We start from the raw sequence: 21280 nt of genomic DNA on the forward strand, positions 1-21280 counted from the left end.
CTACATACATACAAATTCTCTATATTCTTTAAAATAAACTGTAGTTGTCATAATTTGCGTTATTTTAATTTCTTTTTCACAAATATATTATATCATATAGATAAATATGCAGATATCTTATCAAGGGGTCAAAATGACACCCGCTGTAATTCTAGGTATACGAAGACCACCGTAATTCTAGTGTTAATCAGAAGAGAGGTCAATTGTAATTTATTTTATTATTTAAAAGAGACTGGCTTTTATCACCTAATGTAATTTGTTTTGAAGATTGTGTCTTGGATTTTAATGTTTGCTTTTACCTTGTTTTTATATGACTTCATCCTCTGGATTTGGTACATTTGTCCACTTGTTTTTATTTATTGTATTTTAATTGTATCAATTGTAATCATCCCATCTTGTGTTTGGCGCTTTTCAATCATCTTTGGTTTTGCACCAATAACCTCTCACTCACTCACTCACCCCCACATAATTAATTAATTAATGGATTTTTGCCACAAAACTGTTGACTAATCTAAAGTTCCTTGAAATTATCCAGGAGAACATTACAAATCTTTTACTACTTATGTAGCATATTCCTGTTGGTGTCTTCATTACTGCCGAAGTACCAAAACTTTAGTAAAAATTAAAATTGATCTCTTGCCATTTTGTCTCTAAAAACAGTATTGCTAACACTGCATCTTTTGACCAGTAGTCTTCAAGAAAGATTTCTTGATAAGTCCCAAAAATTTGTCTACTTCTGCAGCATCAGGTAGTTTCCAATGATGTACTTACTTTTTAGTTTGGTTGTTGATTCACATATGCATTGCTCCATGTGCTTGTTAGTTTCTAATACAGTGATTTGTATAATTTATTTAAATGAAAAAAATAAGAGGAGGCCAAGAGATCTGCACATTCATAATCATATAACCATTCAACGTAAATATTTTCTATTATATCAATATCAGTATTCAAGGTTGCAACATTCAGAAGTGAATCCATATTTGCTTTATCTCCTTCTACACTTTTTTCAATGTCAGTCTTTAGTGCTTGAAGCAGAAACATGGTCACCAAGTTTACAACTGTTTTTCCTGTCTGAGTGATGTTGTTAATAAGTTTTTCATCAGATAATTTTATTGCATCATCAGTTAAAAAAAGCTTTTGTTTGCTCTTTTTTTCTTTCAAAAAAAGTAATAAATATCCATACTATTCAAGAAATGTAACAAAAAGTGTAAAACAAATTACACAGTTACAGAAGTTTTGTCAAAGCTAAAAAATTGTGTTGTTGGTACCATCTTACTGAAATTTTGGGGTGGGGGAATTATATGGACTAAAATGTGCTGTAAAGTTAAAAAAATGAGTCACTAGACATGCTGCAAAAATTTAAGAAAACATTCTGTGTAGACAATGAGTTATGTTGTTGCTAGCATTCTTGGAATATACTTGGAAGTTGAGATATTTTGTCCACAGTGATGTAAGTGTTAAAATTATTAAAGAATTTAGCAGACACTTTCTATATTGTGAATGTGGTTTAACCCTTTAACTGCTAATTACCTAGCTGCACAATCAGAACACATCTCTTGAAAATTTGTTTGAGATTGCTATAATGCTTTTCTTTCTCATTAACCTAAAAATTTTAATCCTTCAGTTAGCATCATTCTGTGTACTTTACAAGGAAAATGATTCCTTATCCCTTGGGATATTGAGGGGGGAGGGGAAATCCTATCTGCTGTTTGTCTCACATGGCATATTTCTAACACCATTGAATATTAGTAGTTTGTCTTGGCTTGGATTTAAAACCGTGAACAAGCTGGCTGCATGGCTTGTTTTCATGGTTTTTCCTGTGTGTCAAATATGAGCCAGTTTTCCCCAGAAAGGTCTTCCACAAAGGCATCCGTCCGCTTAAGCAGATAGCCTTTGTGGCTTTGCCGTGTGACCTAACCTTTATATGGTGTCTTTCCAACATCTTTGTTACTTGAGAATAATTTTAATATTTGATGATCTACTGTCATATGAGAATTCAGGGAAAAGGATAGTCAGTTCTGACAGTCATTAGATGACGGAGGAAACATTTCCGCTTATAAACAACCAATTAGGCCGTCTTTCAGTATTTTGCTTAAAAATAACATATATATATTAGGCTGTTTTGTAGCAGAGATGCACTATATTGGCTTGAATATGTAAAACCGTAATGTGTGTAGGGATAACTTAATAATTTTGAAAGTGTTTTATGGGAGAAAAAGGCTTTTCTATGAGATGATTTCATAGATATCAAGGTGTCTTACAAGATAGTTAAATGACCTAAATGAGGCAAAACTAGGTAAATATATTTTTATGAATAATTAAGATATAAGTTAATTACCTTAATATGCTTAAAATGTTAGGTTTTGCATAAGAAGGCTATAATTTTCAAATGGCCATTTCAAAGAGTAAAGCTCATCTTATATTTGGGCCGATACAATACTTTCTACCAAAATTTGGTTAGAATTTCATAGTATGACTAACTTTAATGTGCTGTTATCATTATTTACCATATGTCTGTGTATGAGAGATAGTGAAACCTCCAGTGGATCCAACTTGAAGCAATTTTGTTTAAAAATATGTTTGTTGACTACTGGAAGGACAAAAATTGTCATTTTAAATACAGTTATGTCAATAAATTAATTAAAATTTTCTGCTTCATAGTTAATGCTTTGATTTGGCATACATTGTTTAAAATTATTTGAAGGTTTTCATGTTCTGAAATGTTCCTAATAATACTTTGAATTTTCAAGATTAAGAACTATTATAAATATTTTATTTTAAACTTTTGGTATTAAAAGTACTTTTTATTTTGCCTTAAAGTTATTTTATATTTATTAATGGCAGTATTTCCCTCTCATTTCTGTTTTAATTTTATATTCCTCAGTGTTGAAAATTTAATCTGTAAATAAGTATGATTTCTTGTGAAAGTACTCCCTCAAGGAATTAAATTATCTGTAGGTATCTCAAAATATGAGGCAATAAATCTAAAATGCTTCCATTTGCTTCTTTCAAATTTATTTGTTAACATTTAATCATACTGCTGTTTCATTAGCAGTGATAAAATTCCTGTCAGAAATGTTCTTGTCCTAGTATCTTTACCCTTTTTTAAGCAGGTATCTAATTTCCAATTTAATATGCATTGTTAATAGATAAGAAGTTGGGAATGAATGTGAATAAATTAGAGGAGTGATAAATGTGTAAATTGACATTTTCCCCAATCAAGTAATTAAAAAAGAAATTAGTGACCTTATAATCATATTTTGATTCTAAAAGATTTTTAATTTCTGTTATTCAGTATATATATATCAATCACTCTTTTAAGATAATTCTACTAAAATTAATCTTAGGAGATAATATAATCAATATTTCTTTAGTAAATAAATTATTATTAACTTACTTTGCAGCAATTGCACAAGTAGTAGAATAACTCAATTTCGCACTAAGTGAATTTAAGATCCTACAACATATATATATATACACACACACACACAGAGGGTGTTTACACATTTTTTGAACAATTTCGGGCCATTTAATTAATGTTTAAAATGTAAAAAGTAATTTTTTTAAATGTTCAGTGTGGTAGCTTTTTTTTTTTTTATATACTATATGTCTGCCTCTTGATTTCCGTGAAAGACGGGCTTTTCATAAAATTTCCAGGAGATTCCAAGGATTTCCATTCCTCTTTCACTACATTCCAGAGTCTATCGATTGTGGTGGGTTTGCATTTAGAAAGAGCTCTTTTCAAGGAACTAAGGGTACCTTAGTCTATAGGTGAAATCTCAGTAGACTGTAGGAATACATTAAAAGGGTACATATGTATTACCTTTATCAATCTTAATTTTTTCAAGATGGGTGTGTCTCCATTTTTTTAAGTGGTGGGTCTTTTCGAAGTACAGAACACTCCCGATTATCCGCGGAATTGGGTGGCATGGCCGCCGCGGATAACAAAAATCGCGGATAATCCGAAAAAAGCTAAAAATGGGTATAGCAAAAGAGAAAACAGTCATTCCAACTTTGAAAAATCGTTTTATGTACAATAAAACATAAAATAAACAGCAGGAAATGTTTAACTAATGCTTAATATTTTAGTATATCACTCAAAAATAACCTAAAATGCATTTTGTTAACGAAAACAGAAAAGTGCTTTGTACTTACAAGAGGCGTCAAGGATACACAGAAAAATTAATACATATGTACTGTTTTAATACTGTAATGTATTATGTAATTACAAAAGCATAACTATAAAACTACGCTTTTTTGAAGAAATCAGTCATTTGTGTTTGCTTCTTGCTTTGGCAGCATTTTCTCTTGATCCGAGATTGCATTTTTCCTAGCATAAGTTTCTTGGCCAACTCCACGTCGTCTTGTTCTTCCAAATAGCTCAGTCCATTGACTTGTTGCAAAGCCGCTTTGTGAGTCTTCCACATCTGCACAGTGAGCTCTTCTTCGCCTTCACTTCGCTGTCCTTCATTCTCGGTCTCTCCCCTTGCTTTCTTCACAATTTCGTCATCTGTCAAGCGTTCGAAGCCAGGCTCGTTGACGTCACACTCCAACCACTTGTTAATGTTTTCAGCATCGACGTTCTCACCACCCGGAACTGTTTTCACCATATCACTTGTTGCAAAGCCGCTTTGTGAGTGTTCCACATCTGCACAGTGAGCTCTTCTTCGCCTTCACTTCGCTGTCCTTCATTCTCGGTCTCTCCCCTTGCTTTCTTCACAATTTCGTCATCTGTCAAGCGTTCGAAGCCAGGCTTGTTGACGTCACACTCCAACCACTTGTTAATGTTTTCAGCATCGACGTTCTCACCACCCGGAACTGTTTTCACCATATCGGCAAGAGTTGCCATGTGCGTGTCTACATCTTCATTCTCTTCTTCACAACTCAAAGGGGTTAGGTTGTTGTTGGCTTCAACATTAGGCATGAGTTTTCTCCATGATTTTATGACGGTTGACAGTTTCACTGAGTCCCATGCAGATGCAATATTGTAGATGCTGTCCAAGATTGTGTAGTGTTTCCAAAACTCTTCCAGATCATAACCTTCTTTAATTTTGGTCATTAGCAACTTGGTTCGGTATGTTCTCTTCATTGTTGCAATGACTCCTTGGTCCATGGTTTGGATTAGTGCAGTAACATTTGGGGGAGAAACTGCAAAAATTTGTCCATCAGAAGACTAGCACGCTTGTTGCTGGGTGAGAAGGTGGGTTGTCGATAAATAGCACAGCTTCTTCAGGCAGGTTTTTCGATTTAAGATGTTTACGCACTTGAAGAACAAAGATTTTTTCGAACCATTCTTGAAAAATGTTTCGGTTCATCCATCCTTTTTTTTTGGGTTCAAGTAATCAACGGGCAAATTTTCTATCCTTGTGCCTTTGAAAGATCTCTCTCTCTCTCTTTTTTTTTTTTTTACTTTCAATAAGTTTATGTCCACCGGTAACGTTACTGCAAGACATGATAGTTATCCTTTCCTTGATGCTTTTATGACCTGCTACTTTCAAATGCTAAAGTGCGAGTGGGAGGACATTTCCACAAAAGTCCCGATTCGTCGGCATTGTAAATTTGTTCAAAAGATAGCTCTTCTTTTAAAACAAATTCTTCAAGTTTATGGTGGAAATCACCGGCTGCTTGTTGGCCACCCCTAAGTTTCTCCCCATGAAGTCCAATTTTTCGAATTCCATAACGCTGCTTAAAATGAGTCAACCAGTCAGAAGACGCATCAAAATTTCCTTTCAGACTTAACAACTCAAAAAAGGTTTTTACCTTCACTGCAATGATAGGACCATTTACAGGAGTACCCTCTTTTCGAACTTGAGCTAACCACTCTGTCAATGCCGTGTCTAGCTAATCAAAGGTAGAACTCTTCATAGTTTTTCGCGTTTTCATTGCGGAAGCACTGTCCGACATTGATGCAAAGTTCACCAGTTTGTCTTTTTGCTTTAGAATGTCACGTACTGTTGTTTTCGCGATTCCGTAATCCAATTCCATCTGCTGCCTTGTAGCGCCGTTTGCTACTTTGGAAATTAATTCTTGTTTTTGCGCAGTCGGCAACACAAACTTCTTTCATTTTCCTGACATTTTAAATTGATAACGAAAAACACAAAACCAAAAAGCACAAGCACTGAACACAATAAAAGATAAGAAATTAACTCTGACTGGTTCGCAAACACTATCAGGCTCAAACTAACAATGGCGAGTGGGAGGAAGTGGACATGTCAGCAAGATTCAGACGAGACAGGGCGGTGGAGCAAGCACTGCAAGGGTGAGTAAGAAATCACTTACTCATCAGAGGGGAAGGCTCCGAGAAGCCCTAAGGGAAGGTTCTGAGAAGGCTTGGGATTTGCCATAAATAAGCACGATGTTAGCAAATTTAACTTTTCGCTCAGTTTTGTTAACATTTTTATTTTCTTTGCTTTACACTTGTAAAAAAAAAAAAAAAAAAAAAAAAAAAAAAACTTTGTGCAGCAGGCGCGGATAATCGGGAGTCTACTGTATGACTTGTTGCTTTGTCTTGATGAAGTTTCACGCTTTGAAAGTCACTTGTATAAAAAAATAGAATTTCATTTGTAAATATCAACTATATAACGTTCTCTTGATAGTACACTGAGTTGATTTTAATTTCCCCCCATATTATTTCTAATTTGCCATTGTAAGAGAGTTCTATGATAATCATAAATCCCTTACTGGAATTTTCAGTACTTCATATCATCATAACCATTTTAGTAAAAATTGCCAAAGCTGTAGAATGCACTGAACTCTGGGAACCACTTGTATAACAGTTATTCAGACAACCATGTGTGTCACAAATATTCAGTTTCCAACATTGCCATTTTCATACAAGTTCTTTTTGTTGTATTTTAAGTTCCAATGGCTTTTATAGAAAAATTATGATTATTTTTTGTTTTAAACTCTCTTTTAAAATTCATGCATGCAGGATTTTTCTATAAGAAAAGAAATGTGAAATTTCTGCAGGAATACATAATTTTATTGCAAAATCGATAAAGGAACAATGCTTTGAATCATTCCTCAAATCGATTACTATGAAACTTTCTCCATAACAGAAAGAAAAACCTATTTGTAACTAAGTTTACTGTTTGCCTTTTGGAATAAATATATATTGAAATGTAGAATATGAACACAATATGTATATGTGTAATATAATATTTTTTTTTACAATAAAAGTAATTATTCTTTTTTATCTGTAAAATTCTGCAAACTGCACCAAGGTGGTTGTGATAATACTTAAGTTCCAAATTTTCCTGATGGAAACAGGTTTTTACAATTTTTTCTCTTTGTTTTTGTTAATTTTTTTTCAGGCATTTGGGTAAACCCATGTTTCATCAAGGGTCACAGTGTGTTTCAATTTTTTTTCTTGCTAAATAGTTTTCATGCAGTGTTCTATAAAGTGTTCTGCATTGAGTCACATGCCTTAGCAAAAGCTTTTGAATGTTATGTTTTTATCTGTTTTAACTTGTAAATCTTGATGTATTATTTATTGTTGCTATAGATGTATGTAAAGACTTTGCAACTGACTTCTGCATCAGTGGATTTTTTTCTTGTTACCAACAATTTAACTTAACGTTAGAAGAAGTCCATATCTTTTTTTAGGTATCATTTGGAGTCTTCTTTTTATGCAGAAGAAATGACTGTTGATTTTCCCCTTTGCGATTAATAATGTTGCTTATTTTGCACTTAGAAATTCTAATACTGTGCATTTCTCAATGGTTTTGAGTTGTGGAATAGGAATATTTTTCTTTGGAAATAGCAAAAACATATCTCTCAGTCCACAGCTTGTTTACATGCAGCATTTTGAAAGAGGAACAAATTTAAAAGTAGCAGGAGATATTTCAAATTTTAAATAATAAGCTGTTGCCAGACAATTTTGATCAAAAGTGTTTGGTTTAATTCTTTATTGAAATCATTGTAAGAAAGTGTAAACACCTCCTATATTTACATTTTTATGTAGCATAGCTGTATGTTGCTGAATAACTATTAACTTTTTATGAAAATAAAATAACAGTTGCCAAAATAGCCAATTATAATATGGTTTTGATGAACTGAAAATGTCTTATATTGTCGCAGAATAACTATCAAATTTAAATTTAACCCTTTGGATAACAGAACATTTTGGATTTTTTCTTGAAGAGTAGGATGATTTAAAAAAAATATTAACTAAATTTATGCAATTACTTATTTATTCTTTGTTTTCAAAACTTTTCATTTATATTTAGGTCATTGGGGGAATATGGAATGGTTTAAGTAACAAGATAATATGACAACAGTTCTCATGACAGATAAATATGTTTATGCCATTCTAGGAGTAAAATCGATGGTCATTGTTTGTAGTAGAGATAGTATCAGTAAATTAAAATATTGTAATAGGTATATAAAGCTATTACATGGTTAATTATGTGTTTATTTTTTTATTGTTTGTTATCCCTTCTTTCCAAAAGTAGGTATATAAATGCAGGATATATACTTATTGTTTTATTTTAATGTCAAAATGTTATTTAGGTTTCAAAAACAATTATTGAAGAAGATCTTGAAGAGAGTACATTGGAAAGAGATATTGTACAGATAGATGAACAAATGTAAGTTATAAATCATATATTAGTAAATCTTGTTTGAGAAAGGTAGCTGCATACTTTTTGTCTTTAAATGTTCACATGTACTTCTAATTAGATAGCATATCCTTCAATTAAGTGTTACTCAAAGTTGGTGAAGAATTTTATAAAAAAATTTTTTTCAACCCTCTGAGTGGGAAGATTCTGTAAATATAAAATGTATCTCTTTTGTTGTCCATCCCATTATTACTTTATGCAAAACGTGTGGGGATATACAAGAATGAATCTTCTGGCATATATCACTTTTCAATGAATATTAGCAATGGGAATTTAGAATTTTTCAGTCACATTTAGGGGGCAATTATAAAATGTCGCTCTTTTGCCGATTAATAGATTTGTGTTGTGTAAAACAGGGTTTTTATCTAATTATTGTTGGCTTCATGAAAATATTGCATGCCTTTTTCCAAAATTCTTTATGTGAAGTATGGAACTTTTTGTATGCATTTTATTAAGGGAGATGTAACTTTTAATGCTGAAAATCATACACAGTTTCTAATAATTTTGATTTTGTATAAATAATCACCTATTTCTCTTTCCTTCATTAAAGCATACATCCATCCCTTCCTTTGGATACCCTCGCTCACTGTGACATACGTCAAACAGTCCAGTCTTGAATAAATGAATAAATTTGTCATATTTTTAATTTGAATTTATTTATATATTTATTTTGTTTTTGTATATTTGCTGCACAACATGTGAACATGAAAACATCACCATTTTTTCAAGACATGAATTAACATATTTTGTCAAATTTGAATTTGAAGATAAGTTATACAGTCAAAAGTCGTTAATTCGGACACCCATAATTCGGAATGATCTGTAATCCGGACATCAAAACTAAAAACTTTCTGCGCATGCGCCACGTTGACACATGCGCAGAGGCGTTCACACGTGCGCGTAAGACCTTTTACGACTGCGCATATGAGTGTGCGCAAGTGCAGAATGCGTTTTCGCGTGCGCATTTTATGTATAATGGACGTATAAGCTAAAATTATCTAATTATCTATTTCAGTTAATGTTGATGATTGCGTTGTTCCTTAATTTTCGAAATGCTTCCGGCTTATTATTTTTTGCAGACTGTAAGAGCAATTTTATAAAAGTAAGCTTAAACTTTCGATTATATCAAATAGAATTTCCGATATATATTTGTTAGTATATAAAGGATCTAAAGCGAAAGTATGTTTTGAAATCCGAAATCTGTTTATCAATTTCACGTTGCTCGGCGGCGGGCGCCTAATGAATTGGAAGTTGATTTGTCAGCACTATCCTTATCTTCAGCGCAGATGTTTTTATTTTATTTGGCTTATAATTCCTTACCAAACGTAGTATTTCATCTCGATATGCTCCGTCTTTGATATGATTTAAAACAAGTTCCTCGTCATTATAATTCGCTTCCGATAGCGAAGAAAAGTGACAGAGGTTATTGAAAACAAAAAAATTTTTATTGACAAATTAGTCGGTGTTCTTGACACAGCAATTATAGGACTTGAACGGCGGAGCTTTGTAACTGAACAAGAAATTATGTCTGTTTAATAGAATTAAATAGAAAGTATTATCACATGAAACGAAGCAAAACTTAAACAACTTACATTGAAAGAAATGTTTAATAAAGTAAACAAATAAATATTAAGCTTTTTCTTTTTCCAAATTTTGATACCCTTTAGATCACAATTGTTCTTTATTTCATAAATTACGGTTTCACATTTTTAATTTTAGAATTTCTGCATGCCATCTTACGAGATTTAAACTGATGATCTATAATCCGGAAAAATCGATAATCCGGAATCGCCGAAGTCCCGACGAGTCCGGATTAACGACTTTTGACTGTAGTAATAAAAATAAATAGAACTTACTTTCTGCAACTATTTTTTACCATGGACCTTATAAGAAATAAACCAACCCAAATCAGTTTTCTCCATTGTCTAACGCGTTCTCAGCTGTCACCTTGATCACATCCGGAGGGGTAGGGGCGACTTGCAGAAATTTAACAGTGGTTGCCTATTGCAGCGTGTATGATTGTCAAGAAAAAGCTGGTTGTATTGCCTCATTTCACAAATTAGAATTTCTCCATATTTTTATTTTTGAAACTGAGATTGATTTAAAAAAATTAGCATATTTATCAAGCATAATTAGCATTGCAAATAATTATAAAGCTATTGCTTGCTTTCAGGGCTGGATATTTTTTTAGCTTTTCCTATGCTGTAAGGAAATTTGTAACTATTCTTTTAGAAAATAATATTTTAAATCTGAACTAATAGAAAATTTCAAAAAAGCAATTTTCTCTTGCAATTTTTATGCTTTTTATTAGCATAAATGAGTAAAAAATAGTAAAATGTTTAAAAACAAATTTTTTAAAGTTTTGTTTAAAATTCTAAATTGTGCTGCTCTTTTAAAATTATAGAAGAGTACTAAAGCACAATTTCTATAAAGGAGTTTTATTTCAATTATATTTCATAATCAATCATAGTGATAAACATTTTTGACTCCTTAATTTTTATACATTTAATTCTAATGTTAAAATTGTATTTAACCGTAATAATTAATTTTGCTTGTATTTTACAGTGATTATTTTTTAAATTTATTTTTAGTTCTGCATAAGATTTTTTTAATTTACTGTTAATTTAATTTATTAGCTTGAAGCGGCATTTTGCACTGTTTCACTATAAATGTCGGTGTCTCCTTGCAAGTTGTTGTTACCAAACATTACCACCCTGTATTATATTTAAAGAAATTAAATAATGAAGATTCTGCATGAATACATGTATGTTTCTCACACTGTGACAAAAACGACGGAATCTAGAGCCATCAAATTTTGAATAATGTAATCCTCCACCCGAACATGGGCATCTGGACGGTCGAATTTCAAAATTGTTTTAATCTATTTCATGTTTTGTAAAACTTTAACGAATTTTTTATTAACAAAATCAACGAGTTCAAAGCGAGCAGTGATAACGCTGTACGGAAAATAAATATTTTTATTTCCAGTGCAGAAATTCTAAAGATATGCTGTTTTCAAATGTATGTGGTTTGCAGATGAAGAACATGATATTCAACAGGTAACACACAAAACGCTAAAAAAAAAGGTTTATTTTGGGCGTATCCTTCATTACACTCAGAAAATTTTATGCTCCAAATTTTATAAATTACTAAAATAAATAATCCACTTTAATGTTAATAATTTAATGATGATATGATCAAATAAATGATCATTTTGTAATGTTATTATAGTTTTGAAAATCACTGCCTGAAAATGTTCATTAAATTAAAAAAAAAAATATCAGATCTTGTTTAATTTTACCTTATTTATTTAAAAACATCACGTGCTATCAATATTATTTAATTTTACTTTATTTTTACGCAAAATTAAGTTCATAAATTTTGTGCTTACAGTGTTTAACGTTTTACCAAAGTACAGATGTTTGTACAAGAATTACACGTGAAAAAAATGGACGAAATGCAGTAAAAGGTGCTTTAATGGGATTTATTAAATCCTATTTGGGAAAAAACTGTGACTTTCATAATCTCATCACTGTACAATGTATCACATTTAATAATTAAAAACAGTTATGTGATACAAACGCCATAAGTTTCAGTGTTAAAGTAAACCAGATCTTCCCTACTCTCTCTTGCGGACACGTCGGTGACACGTGCCCCGCTCACTGGGTTAGTCTATCTCTTATAAGGTCCATGTTTTTAACTCATGAAAGTAAATGTTTTCAGTAAAATAGTGTTATTTAATATTTGTGTCTCCTAAACTAAAATATCATAAAATGTTTTTTTGGGAAAAAACTGAAGAGCTATTCTTTAAATTTTATTTATTGACAAAGGAAAAATGCATTTTTTCACAAATTTTTTTTTTTTACTAAATTCATCACTTTTAGATTTAGTACATGCACATGAAAAACTCAGGAATGGGGTCTACAGAATTATTCATTCATACATTTTAAATCAACCAAAATAAAGTTTAATGTCAATTCATCAAATACACTTTCATCTTGTTGGATTTTTTTTCATTTAATTTTTCCCATTCCTTTCCCATTCTATTAAACTAAGAAACATCTACAATTTGACTCGGCCATAATTATATTTGATTTTAGTCATAAAAATTTTTTCCTTAAAAGCTACATTCTAGTAATAGCAGTTAATTATCCATTTTAACTTCTGTGTAGCATTTGCATACTGTATGCCTTAAATCTATAATATCGTAATTCACAGTACGCTCAAATATGTGCTCAGGACTTTTGAAATATGCTTTTGAACAGACAAACAGATGGATTAATTATATTCTGAGTTTTTCTTCCAAACATTTTTCAGATAAATCATATGATATTAATTTAGTAAAAGTATATTTTGTATCACTCATAATAATTATAAGAACAATACTGTGATTAGAAAGAGAGATTGTATATATAAATGAGAAAATATAATTTGCAATTTATACATTGCAATGCACGAGAAAAGGTGGTGCATCAAGCCACCTTTGTTGTCCATAAATATTAACTTGCACTTGCATTTGCTTTAATTAAAGTGTTGAAATGTCTTTTTTTTTTTTTTAAATTACCAGTGTTTGAATTATACTCATGCAAGAGGCTCTTCATTGAACAAATGTACATCTTTTGGACAAATGTAGTGCATAAATTTATCACACAATTTTCTTTTCTTTAACTCTTTGACGGTTAGGGAAATGAGCAGTTTTCGTTTACTTAATTCGCGCAGTATTACTAGTAAACAGTAGTCGAAAGTGGCAGCTGTTTTCCCCACCAATCTTCCTGCTCTGGCGATGCCGTAGATAGCTTGCCTCATGCATTTTAAAAATTTCTTACAATATTTGTAGTACACAAATAGGAGTTTTTACGTACTTTAAAATAATTAATAAATGATAATTATTAAATAGTAAATTATAAATGATTATAATCAATTATATAAATAATAATAGTTAATTATAAATATAAGACAAATATTAAATTGAAAGGACTAAATAAATACAACTAATGTAAAACTTTATGAAGCATTTAAATACAGTAATTGCCTAAAAACAGCTTGAAGTACTCTAGTGGATCAGAAATATTTATCACGCAAGCTTTTATGCCCATCTTACCAGTAAAACTAAATCGGCTAGGAGCATGAGAACTTGAATCAATTTTACACCACTGTCGAACACTCGAAAAATCTTCCTCATCACTTGAATCGTCTTCTGAGTTTGATATACTGTGAAAAGTCTTCATCAGACTCAAAACTTGATAAGCTTTCTGTATCACAATCATAATTATCTAACTTTCGCTTTTGAGCCATTTTACTTTACAAACACTCTAAAAAATGTGCCAAAGTACGCATAAAAAGAACAAGGTTAAAAAAAATCCCCCCCTTCATTATGAAAAGAAATTCATGGAACCCGTACTGCCATCTGTAGACAGTAAAACAAACTAAATTTCTTGAGTAGGATTCCTATATAACATAATCAATGCAGAATAATAATGGCAAATGAGCTCAGCTCATCAGTGCACATTGGGGAAAAATTTCACTACGCGAGTAGTGCTTGCTTCTAACTGTTTCGGTCGAAATCCTGCTCCTGAGCGGAACTCGTTTGTACGCATTATGAAGCACGATTTGATTGTGAGCTGAACTCGCTCATAACCCTCAAAGGGTTAAAGTGATTGTTGGATTGACATATGGATCTTGATGACAATATTCAAAATAGTTTAAAGGTTTATATAGAAGACTTTAAAGAAAGATCTGTTAGAAGAATGTAACAAGTCATAATGTAAAAAACAGTTTAAAAATAGTATAAAAGACTCACAGCATTAAAGAATTAATACTTTTTCTGACAGATGCTTTTAATTTACTTAAAATGATTCACTAGACTGTTTTCCAAGAAGATGCAAATCAAAATGTTACAAAGTGCCAGACTATGCAAACTGGAACTACCTTTGTTTACATTGCCACCTGATTGTGAAATATTAGAATAGAAGAAAAATGTTTGATGTACAAATAAGTTTATTTTACTGCTGTAAGCTTAATTTTTTTTTTTTTTTTTAAATTGATGTAGTTTGTTTGAAATAAATCTAAAAAGTGTTAATATATTTTTTAAGAGATTTGAAAAATGGAATGTTTCAAGATTCTGTTATGAATAATATGTTAATTTGAATTTTTTGCTTATTGGGCTATTTACATATTCCTTTCATCTGTAGAATTGAAAGTAATTCAATAAAATTTTTTTCTATGTTGTGATAAAGAAAATGAACTCTGAACTCTTGTTTGCAAATCAATCTGCTTATTTTCTGTTAATGAAAATAAGTAAGTTATCATAAAAAAATGTGGCAATGATTTCAAGGGTAAGTTTTTTAAAGAGTGGAAAGAACAAACAACCAAATATGTAATGAATCAGTTTTTCAATAAATCTATTAATTTCAAGTGCAGTCTGACAATAGCTCTTTTTCTGCAAGAGCAGAAAATGTTTGCTGAGGGAAGGAAAACAATGTATTTAGTTTTTTTCTTCAGCCACCTGTTAGAAGCAAGAAGAGGGACCTGTGTCAGATCATTCTTGAAATCAACAGTTTTATTTAAAACCTGTAACTCTCAGTTGGCTTTTTTTCCTAATTTGAAACATTTCACTAGTAGTTTCATGTCTTTCATGTTTAAGGATATGATGGACAAAAAAGTATAGTAATCTTGTAAACTCACGTATTTGATCAGCTTTTTAATTTTGCATGACAAATCATTATGATTTACTAACCTATGGTTACTCTTAACTAGTTAAGACTGCAATTTCTGAACTGGTAAAGCATCAAATCTACCAAGTTTTCATTTTTAGCCTTTGCTAAGGAAGTTTGTTCCTAGGAACGAATGAAATTTACTGTATTAACCCTCTAAACGGCTCGAGTTTTTGGATCTGTCATAAAGACTTGTCATGATTTAAAGAGCCTTTATTAGCAAAATTTGTATATTTACTAACTCTATATTCATAAACTTATATTTATTAAGATGACATTTATATTTAAAAGAAAGTAAGAAAGCAAAATATTGTTAATTATAAGCTAATATATACCAAGTGATACAAAATCTCATGACTGGATAAAGCTGGCCATGCAGTTCAGAGGGTTAATGAAACCTAAATTGTGTAATTTCAAACTCCCCACTGCTAGAACTCTTCAGCATAATTTTCCTTATTAAGTATTACTTCATCTATATTGTCTTAATCTACTGTAGACATTTGTAGAATTATTTATGAGAACTCAACCGATGTAAAATAAGTAAATGTTTGTATTTAATTTTGTTTAACATCAATAAAGGGTACATTAATTACATCGTCATTGTACTTAAAAGTACTTAGTAAATAAAGACTTTACCTCCGTACTGAAGAGTTTATCAGTACAAAAATGAAAGAAAATTACAAAATACACTGATGGTCATAAAAATTGCAACACCATGAAGGAAAGCAAATACAAAAAAGATAGTTATTATATGTAAACAGTATGACATGAGGACAAAATGATTAAATTTTTAAGCAGTTTGGTGTTTACCAGGGGTGCAAAATTAGTAGAAACAGCTGGCACTTCTGGCAGCTAAAATAGCCTTTACGCAGTTAGGCATGGAGACAAACTGGGTTTGTATGACAGAAATGGGCAACTTATTCCATGCTACTTCAAGTCTTTGCTGCACTTCATCAACCATATTAGCTGAAGAGGGGTGGCAGGCCAGTCTCTCGGCAACCCATGACCAAATGTTTTCAATGGGTGACAGATCTGGAGACCATGCAGGACAGGGCTGCAATCGAATACCTTGTGTATCAAGGAAAGTCAGAACAGGATGTGCATCGTGTAGTCTTGAATTATCTTGTTGGGATATGGTGTTTGGTAGGCCTCAAAGATCAGGCACAACCACTGGACATAAGATATCAGAAATGTACCAACCTGCATTTAAATTGCCATTGATCCAAACTAGAGATATGCGTGTCGTGTACCCAGTAGCTGACTAAACCATCACACCAGGTATAAGGCCTCTATGCTGATACTGAATGCAGGCAGCTTACACATGATCTCCTCAGAGCCTCCAGACATGTATACGGCCATCAAAATACTGCACACAGAATCGGGACTCATCTGGAAAGACAACATTGTGCCACTCCTGTATCCAGCTTTGTCTTTCTGCACATCAGAGTCGCTGTCTCTCTCTATGCTACATTGTCAAGGGAAGCCAAAGTAATGGTTGCCGTGCTGATATTCCATGCTGCTGCAAACGTCATGCACCATACGAATGGAAACATGCCCATTTAATGACTAATGGTCCGTGATGTTGTTGGCCTGACCTCACAGTATGTCTGTTATCTTGGACGTTAGTTATGGGAGGGCATTGAGATCCTGCACGCTGTTTAGTATGACCCTCTGCAACCCACTGATTTTCATGTTCATGACAAGGCTTGAATGTCGACCAGTGTGATGGACAACATCACAGAACAATAATCCATGCTCTTGATAAGCAACAAACCTGCCTCTCAAATTCCGACACTTGCTGGTAAACATTTCTTCATCTTATTTGAGCTATAACACGATATTCTGAGCAAGCTCTGATCTTGCAAAGCGGTTCCCAAGTGAGAAATCCACTATACAACTTTTTTTTTTTTTTTTTTTTTTTTTTATGCAGTGCTTCAGATGTTGTTTCTCCCTCCTGTGTCATCTAAATGCGCTGAAATACTAATCATTTGCATGTCCCAACCTCTTCTTGCTTTCGTGTGATTTTGACATTCTTCAGATCATTTCTTCCTGTTGTTGCAATTTTAATGACCAGCAATGTACAGTTAGCCAAAAAGCATTAAAATCAACTACAAGAACGAAACAAAAAACCTGAAAAGGTTCAAATTTTATTGATCACCCAAAAAATTTCTTTAATGCAGTTTATCAATAGAGATTATTGATAGAGATGGTCCAGTTGGAATAGCAAAATATTTTATAGGACATTAGATGAGTATGCATTTAGGAATAAATAAATATGCAATAAAATATAGAATGTTATTCTATATAAATATTGAATATTTTTAATTAGGTATAACATGAATTAATGCATTTTTATTTAAATTAGATTAAAATGTAAAAAATTAATATTCTTAAGAACTGCATCTATTGCTTTTAAATAGTTTAGTTTGCTAATTAATAACACAGTAAAAATGAAAGAATAATATCCTATGTTTTTCTGAATGGTAACAGATTCTAATGAAAAGTGGAACAATGCAAAAATTGGGTTTCAAGAATATATATGTAAACAATATATTTTACATCAGAATCATATTATAAGTAGTTTTTGTCATAGATGAATTTTTTGAAACCTTTAAGGATATGTTTTGATAAGGAAAAAGCCCTTACATTCTGTGAATGAAAGTTCAGTGCCAACCATATTGGAGATCTTTAGCAGCTCAATGCAATTAGTATAATTGCTTCTATGATTAGAAAATCAGAAGGTACTGAATCTTTGTACTGAAGTTCTTATCTGAGATAATAAATGTTTGAAGATCATTGTGAAGTTATTTTAAATGGGTAGACGAACAAGTTTGTTTTTCTTTTTAGTTTGAAATAATTTTAGTTTAGTATGTTTTAGTCTAGATGAAAATGACTTCAAATTAAAAGGGCAAGAATCGTGTTTGTTTCTGCATTCAAAGTAACTTCACAGTGACCTTAAGATATTTATTATCTTAAATAAGATTTGAATCTGTATTATTATTATTATTATTATTATTATTATTATTATTTTGGTTACATTTTACTTAGGTGAATTAAATTTTTCGGTGTAACTTCTTTTGCCAAAGAGAAATCAGAATTAGTGTAATACTTATTTCAGTAAATGTAAATGATGACTTGTTTTTGACTGCATTTTTAAAGCATGATAACCTATGCATGTATTATGATAGTAATTTATAATATGTTGTATATTATTTATTAGTTAAAAGGCATATAAATAATAGACAACATGTATAAATAACAATAAAAAGCTAAGTATAATTTTACAGTTAAAACTAGATGTATGAGCTTTTAATTTACATGATTCATTGATTTGTGTTCTCTAATTTCAGTTCAAATTTGATTAAATGTTAACACATCTGTTTTGCACATTTATCATTATTTACTTAGGGTACTTTTTTTACAGTAATTTACAGTTTTTCTTCAGCCCAACAAATGCCTTAACTGTGTGTATTCAATAGAAGAGATTGATAATCACAGTTCCCCCCTTTTCTTTATTGTAAATTGTATGCTTTACTGATTCTAGATCTTTTAAGAAATTAGTAGGTTTTTAGATTCTATTTATGCTCTTTATCTTAAAAGTGTTATCTATAAAACTTTTTCGAGATTCTAAATTATGAATTTCATACTATCATTTTCTTCCTTAAAACAAGCCTGAAAATAATGAAAATTGTTAATTAAATTTGAATCTGCTTTTATAAATATATATGATTTAAATGGTATTTGAATTGTTAAAGATTTATTTGGGAATAATTTTATATTTCCAGACAGCAATGGAAAAGAGTAAACAATTTAGAGACCCTTGCTGAAGAAGTTAAAATGAAGGCTCCAGTGAAAGAAGGAGATGGAGACATATCAGGAAGTACTGATGAAGATCTTGAGGAGGATGATTTACTAGATTGGAGGTCTAAGAGTATTAAAAAAATGTGACAATATTTTTACCAAGCTGCTATTGTAAAATTTTGTATATATTTTTTAAATAAAAATTAAAAAAAAAAAATGTTTATAAAAATATTTAAATAGAAAATTGACCATTTTTTGTTTAGGTGAGTAGTATTGACCATTTTCTGTAGGCTAAATGTAAATGAAACTTTATTAATTTATGTAAACTATCTGGAGGATGAAAAAACACTAAAATTTGTTAATGTGTTTATTACCTGCCAGATAACTAATGGCAGCATTTTGGCCCTGGGCATCCATGACAAGTGTACACATATTTGTCCATTTAATTTATATTTCCAGCTATGAATATTCTCATACTACCTATTAAATCATACAAGCAAGCAAATACATGTTAATTATATGAAGTGGGTGCCTAGTGTATGAACAGTAAATATGTATTAGTAGAAAGAAATTAAAAAAAAAAAAAAAAGATTTATTCATAAAATAATACAAAATCAACATTTTTCACAAAAACTTCTTTAGCCTTATTATTTATTATTCTATAAGAATAAACTAAAGCATGGATATAATTTCTATTAATATCTGACTTGTCTGATAGAAAAACTTTTTGTTCTGAATCATTCACATTTGTGTATTCTTCTAACTTCTTTTTTGGATACTTTTCTTTTTATGGGAAATAATTATTGCATTTATGCACATATAAATTATTTGAAATTAAACTCTTTTCTGTCATGTATAATAGTATCTGTACTGCAATGATAGTTTTGTGCATTTGTAAATAATTTGTAAATAACATATTGTAAATAAACAATGCACAAGTATTAGCAGTCTGGGGTTAAAATGTGCATGTGCCTCATGGCAGTCAACATATTAAATTTTGTTATGTTTAAACAGCATATTAAACAATATTTCAAAATTTTCATTGAAATAACATATTAAATTAACTGTTTGAGAATATTGTCTTAGGTGGCAATCATGATTTCCCCATTCAACTCAGTCATCAAATAATCATTGTTATTTTTAATATTAGCAGACATTGTTGACTGATAGTATTTAATAAATTCTCAAAAATGAAAGAACGATAACTACTGTGTATACTTTCGTTTTTATACTCTCAAAAGATAATGCAGTCATTTCACAACATTGAATCATTCCATCATATTTGCCCCCCCTCAGGGCTGGCTGTGTATGTGGTTTTTCCCATGTGAATACGATCAAGTTTCCCTTGGAAAGCCCTTCCTAAAGGCATCCCTTTCTTTAGGCTGATTATCCTTGCATGTGTTGTCATTTGAGTAACTTAACCCATCATATTTATGCTTAGAATTCTTGAACTACTCTCATATGTACAATTCATCTTGATTGTTATAAGGTTTTATGACATTGCCAAGTTTGGATAAGATAGAAAAGTACTGATGCTGTTTGTTATTTTAATACATTTTTATTTAAAAATATAAGGGGAATTTAATTAGCATTTAATGAAAATTATGACAAAAATTAGATGTTCAATACAATTCTAGAAACAACAACATAATTTTTAAATTAATTGCCAACAAGTACTTAATAAAAATTATGTTGTTTAAAATATATAATTCTTTATTATAAAAATTTTAACTTTTAGTTTCTAAATAACAGTTTTTCTAAAATTGCCTCTAGCAAAGCAAATAAAGTACCAATTTTGTAATTTCTATAAAATGTATAATTTTGATTTTCATTAAAGGCAAGTCATAGTTATATTACTATAGGTAAATCTTCAAGACTGAAATGAATCATAATTATAGATTTATTGATATTTATTTGAATATTTGTTTTATGATTAAAATTACTACTATTCAAGCATTTGCTTGAATATTTTGTTATGCAAATATGCTACATATTAATACTAAAAGGATGATTATAGAAATTTTAAATGAAATTCATTTTTTCTGATATAAATAGCTTTTTTTTTCCCCCTGTGTGTGTGAGTATAATGCAGTGTTGTGCATCTTGTGAAAAAACTTAAGAATGCATAACTGAATTAAGATTAATTTT

At 30.8% G+C, this 21280-nt stretch overlaps 1 protein-coding gene across 2 annotated transcripts in view; it reads left to right on the forward strand.

Moving 5' to 3' along the window:
• Positions 1-19361, forward strand: part of LOC118192760 (zinc finger protein 830-like) — a 70389-nt gene extending 51028 nt beyond the window's left edge. For both annotated transcript variants that reach the window (XM_035363772.2, XM_035363773.2), the window contains exons 9-10: positions 8512-8588; positions 19117-19361. In XM_035363772.2, the coding sequence (XP_035219663.1) occupies positions 8512-8588; positions 19117-19279 (240 nt within the window). In that variant the 3' untranslated portion in view covers positions 19280-19361. The remainder of the gene's footprint in view (positions 1-8511; positions 8589-19116) is intronic.
• Positions 19362-21280: the final 1919 nt, after the last annotated feature.

This window comes from Stegodyphus dumicola, chromosome 3 (assembly GCF_044657685.1).
Source record: "Stegodyphus dumicola isolate Sdum_Otavi_A_Nest chromosome 3, ASM4465768v1".
Classification (NCBI taxonomy): Eukaryota; Metazoa; Arthropoda; class Arachnida; order Araneae; family Eresidae; genus Stegodyphus; species Stegodyphus dumicola.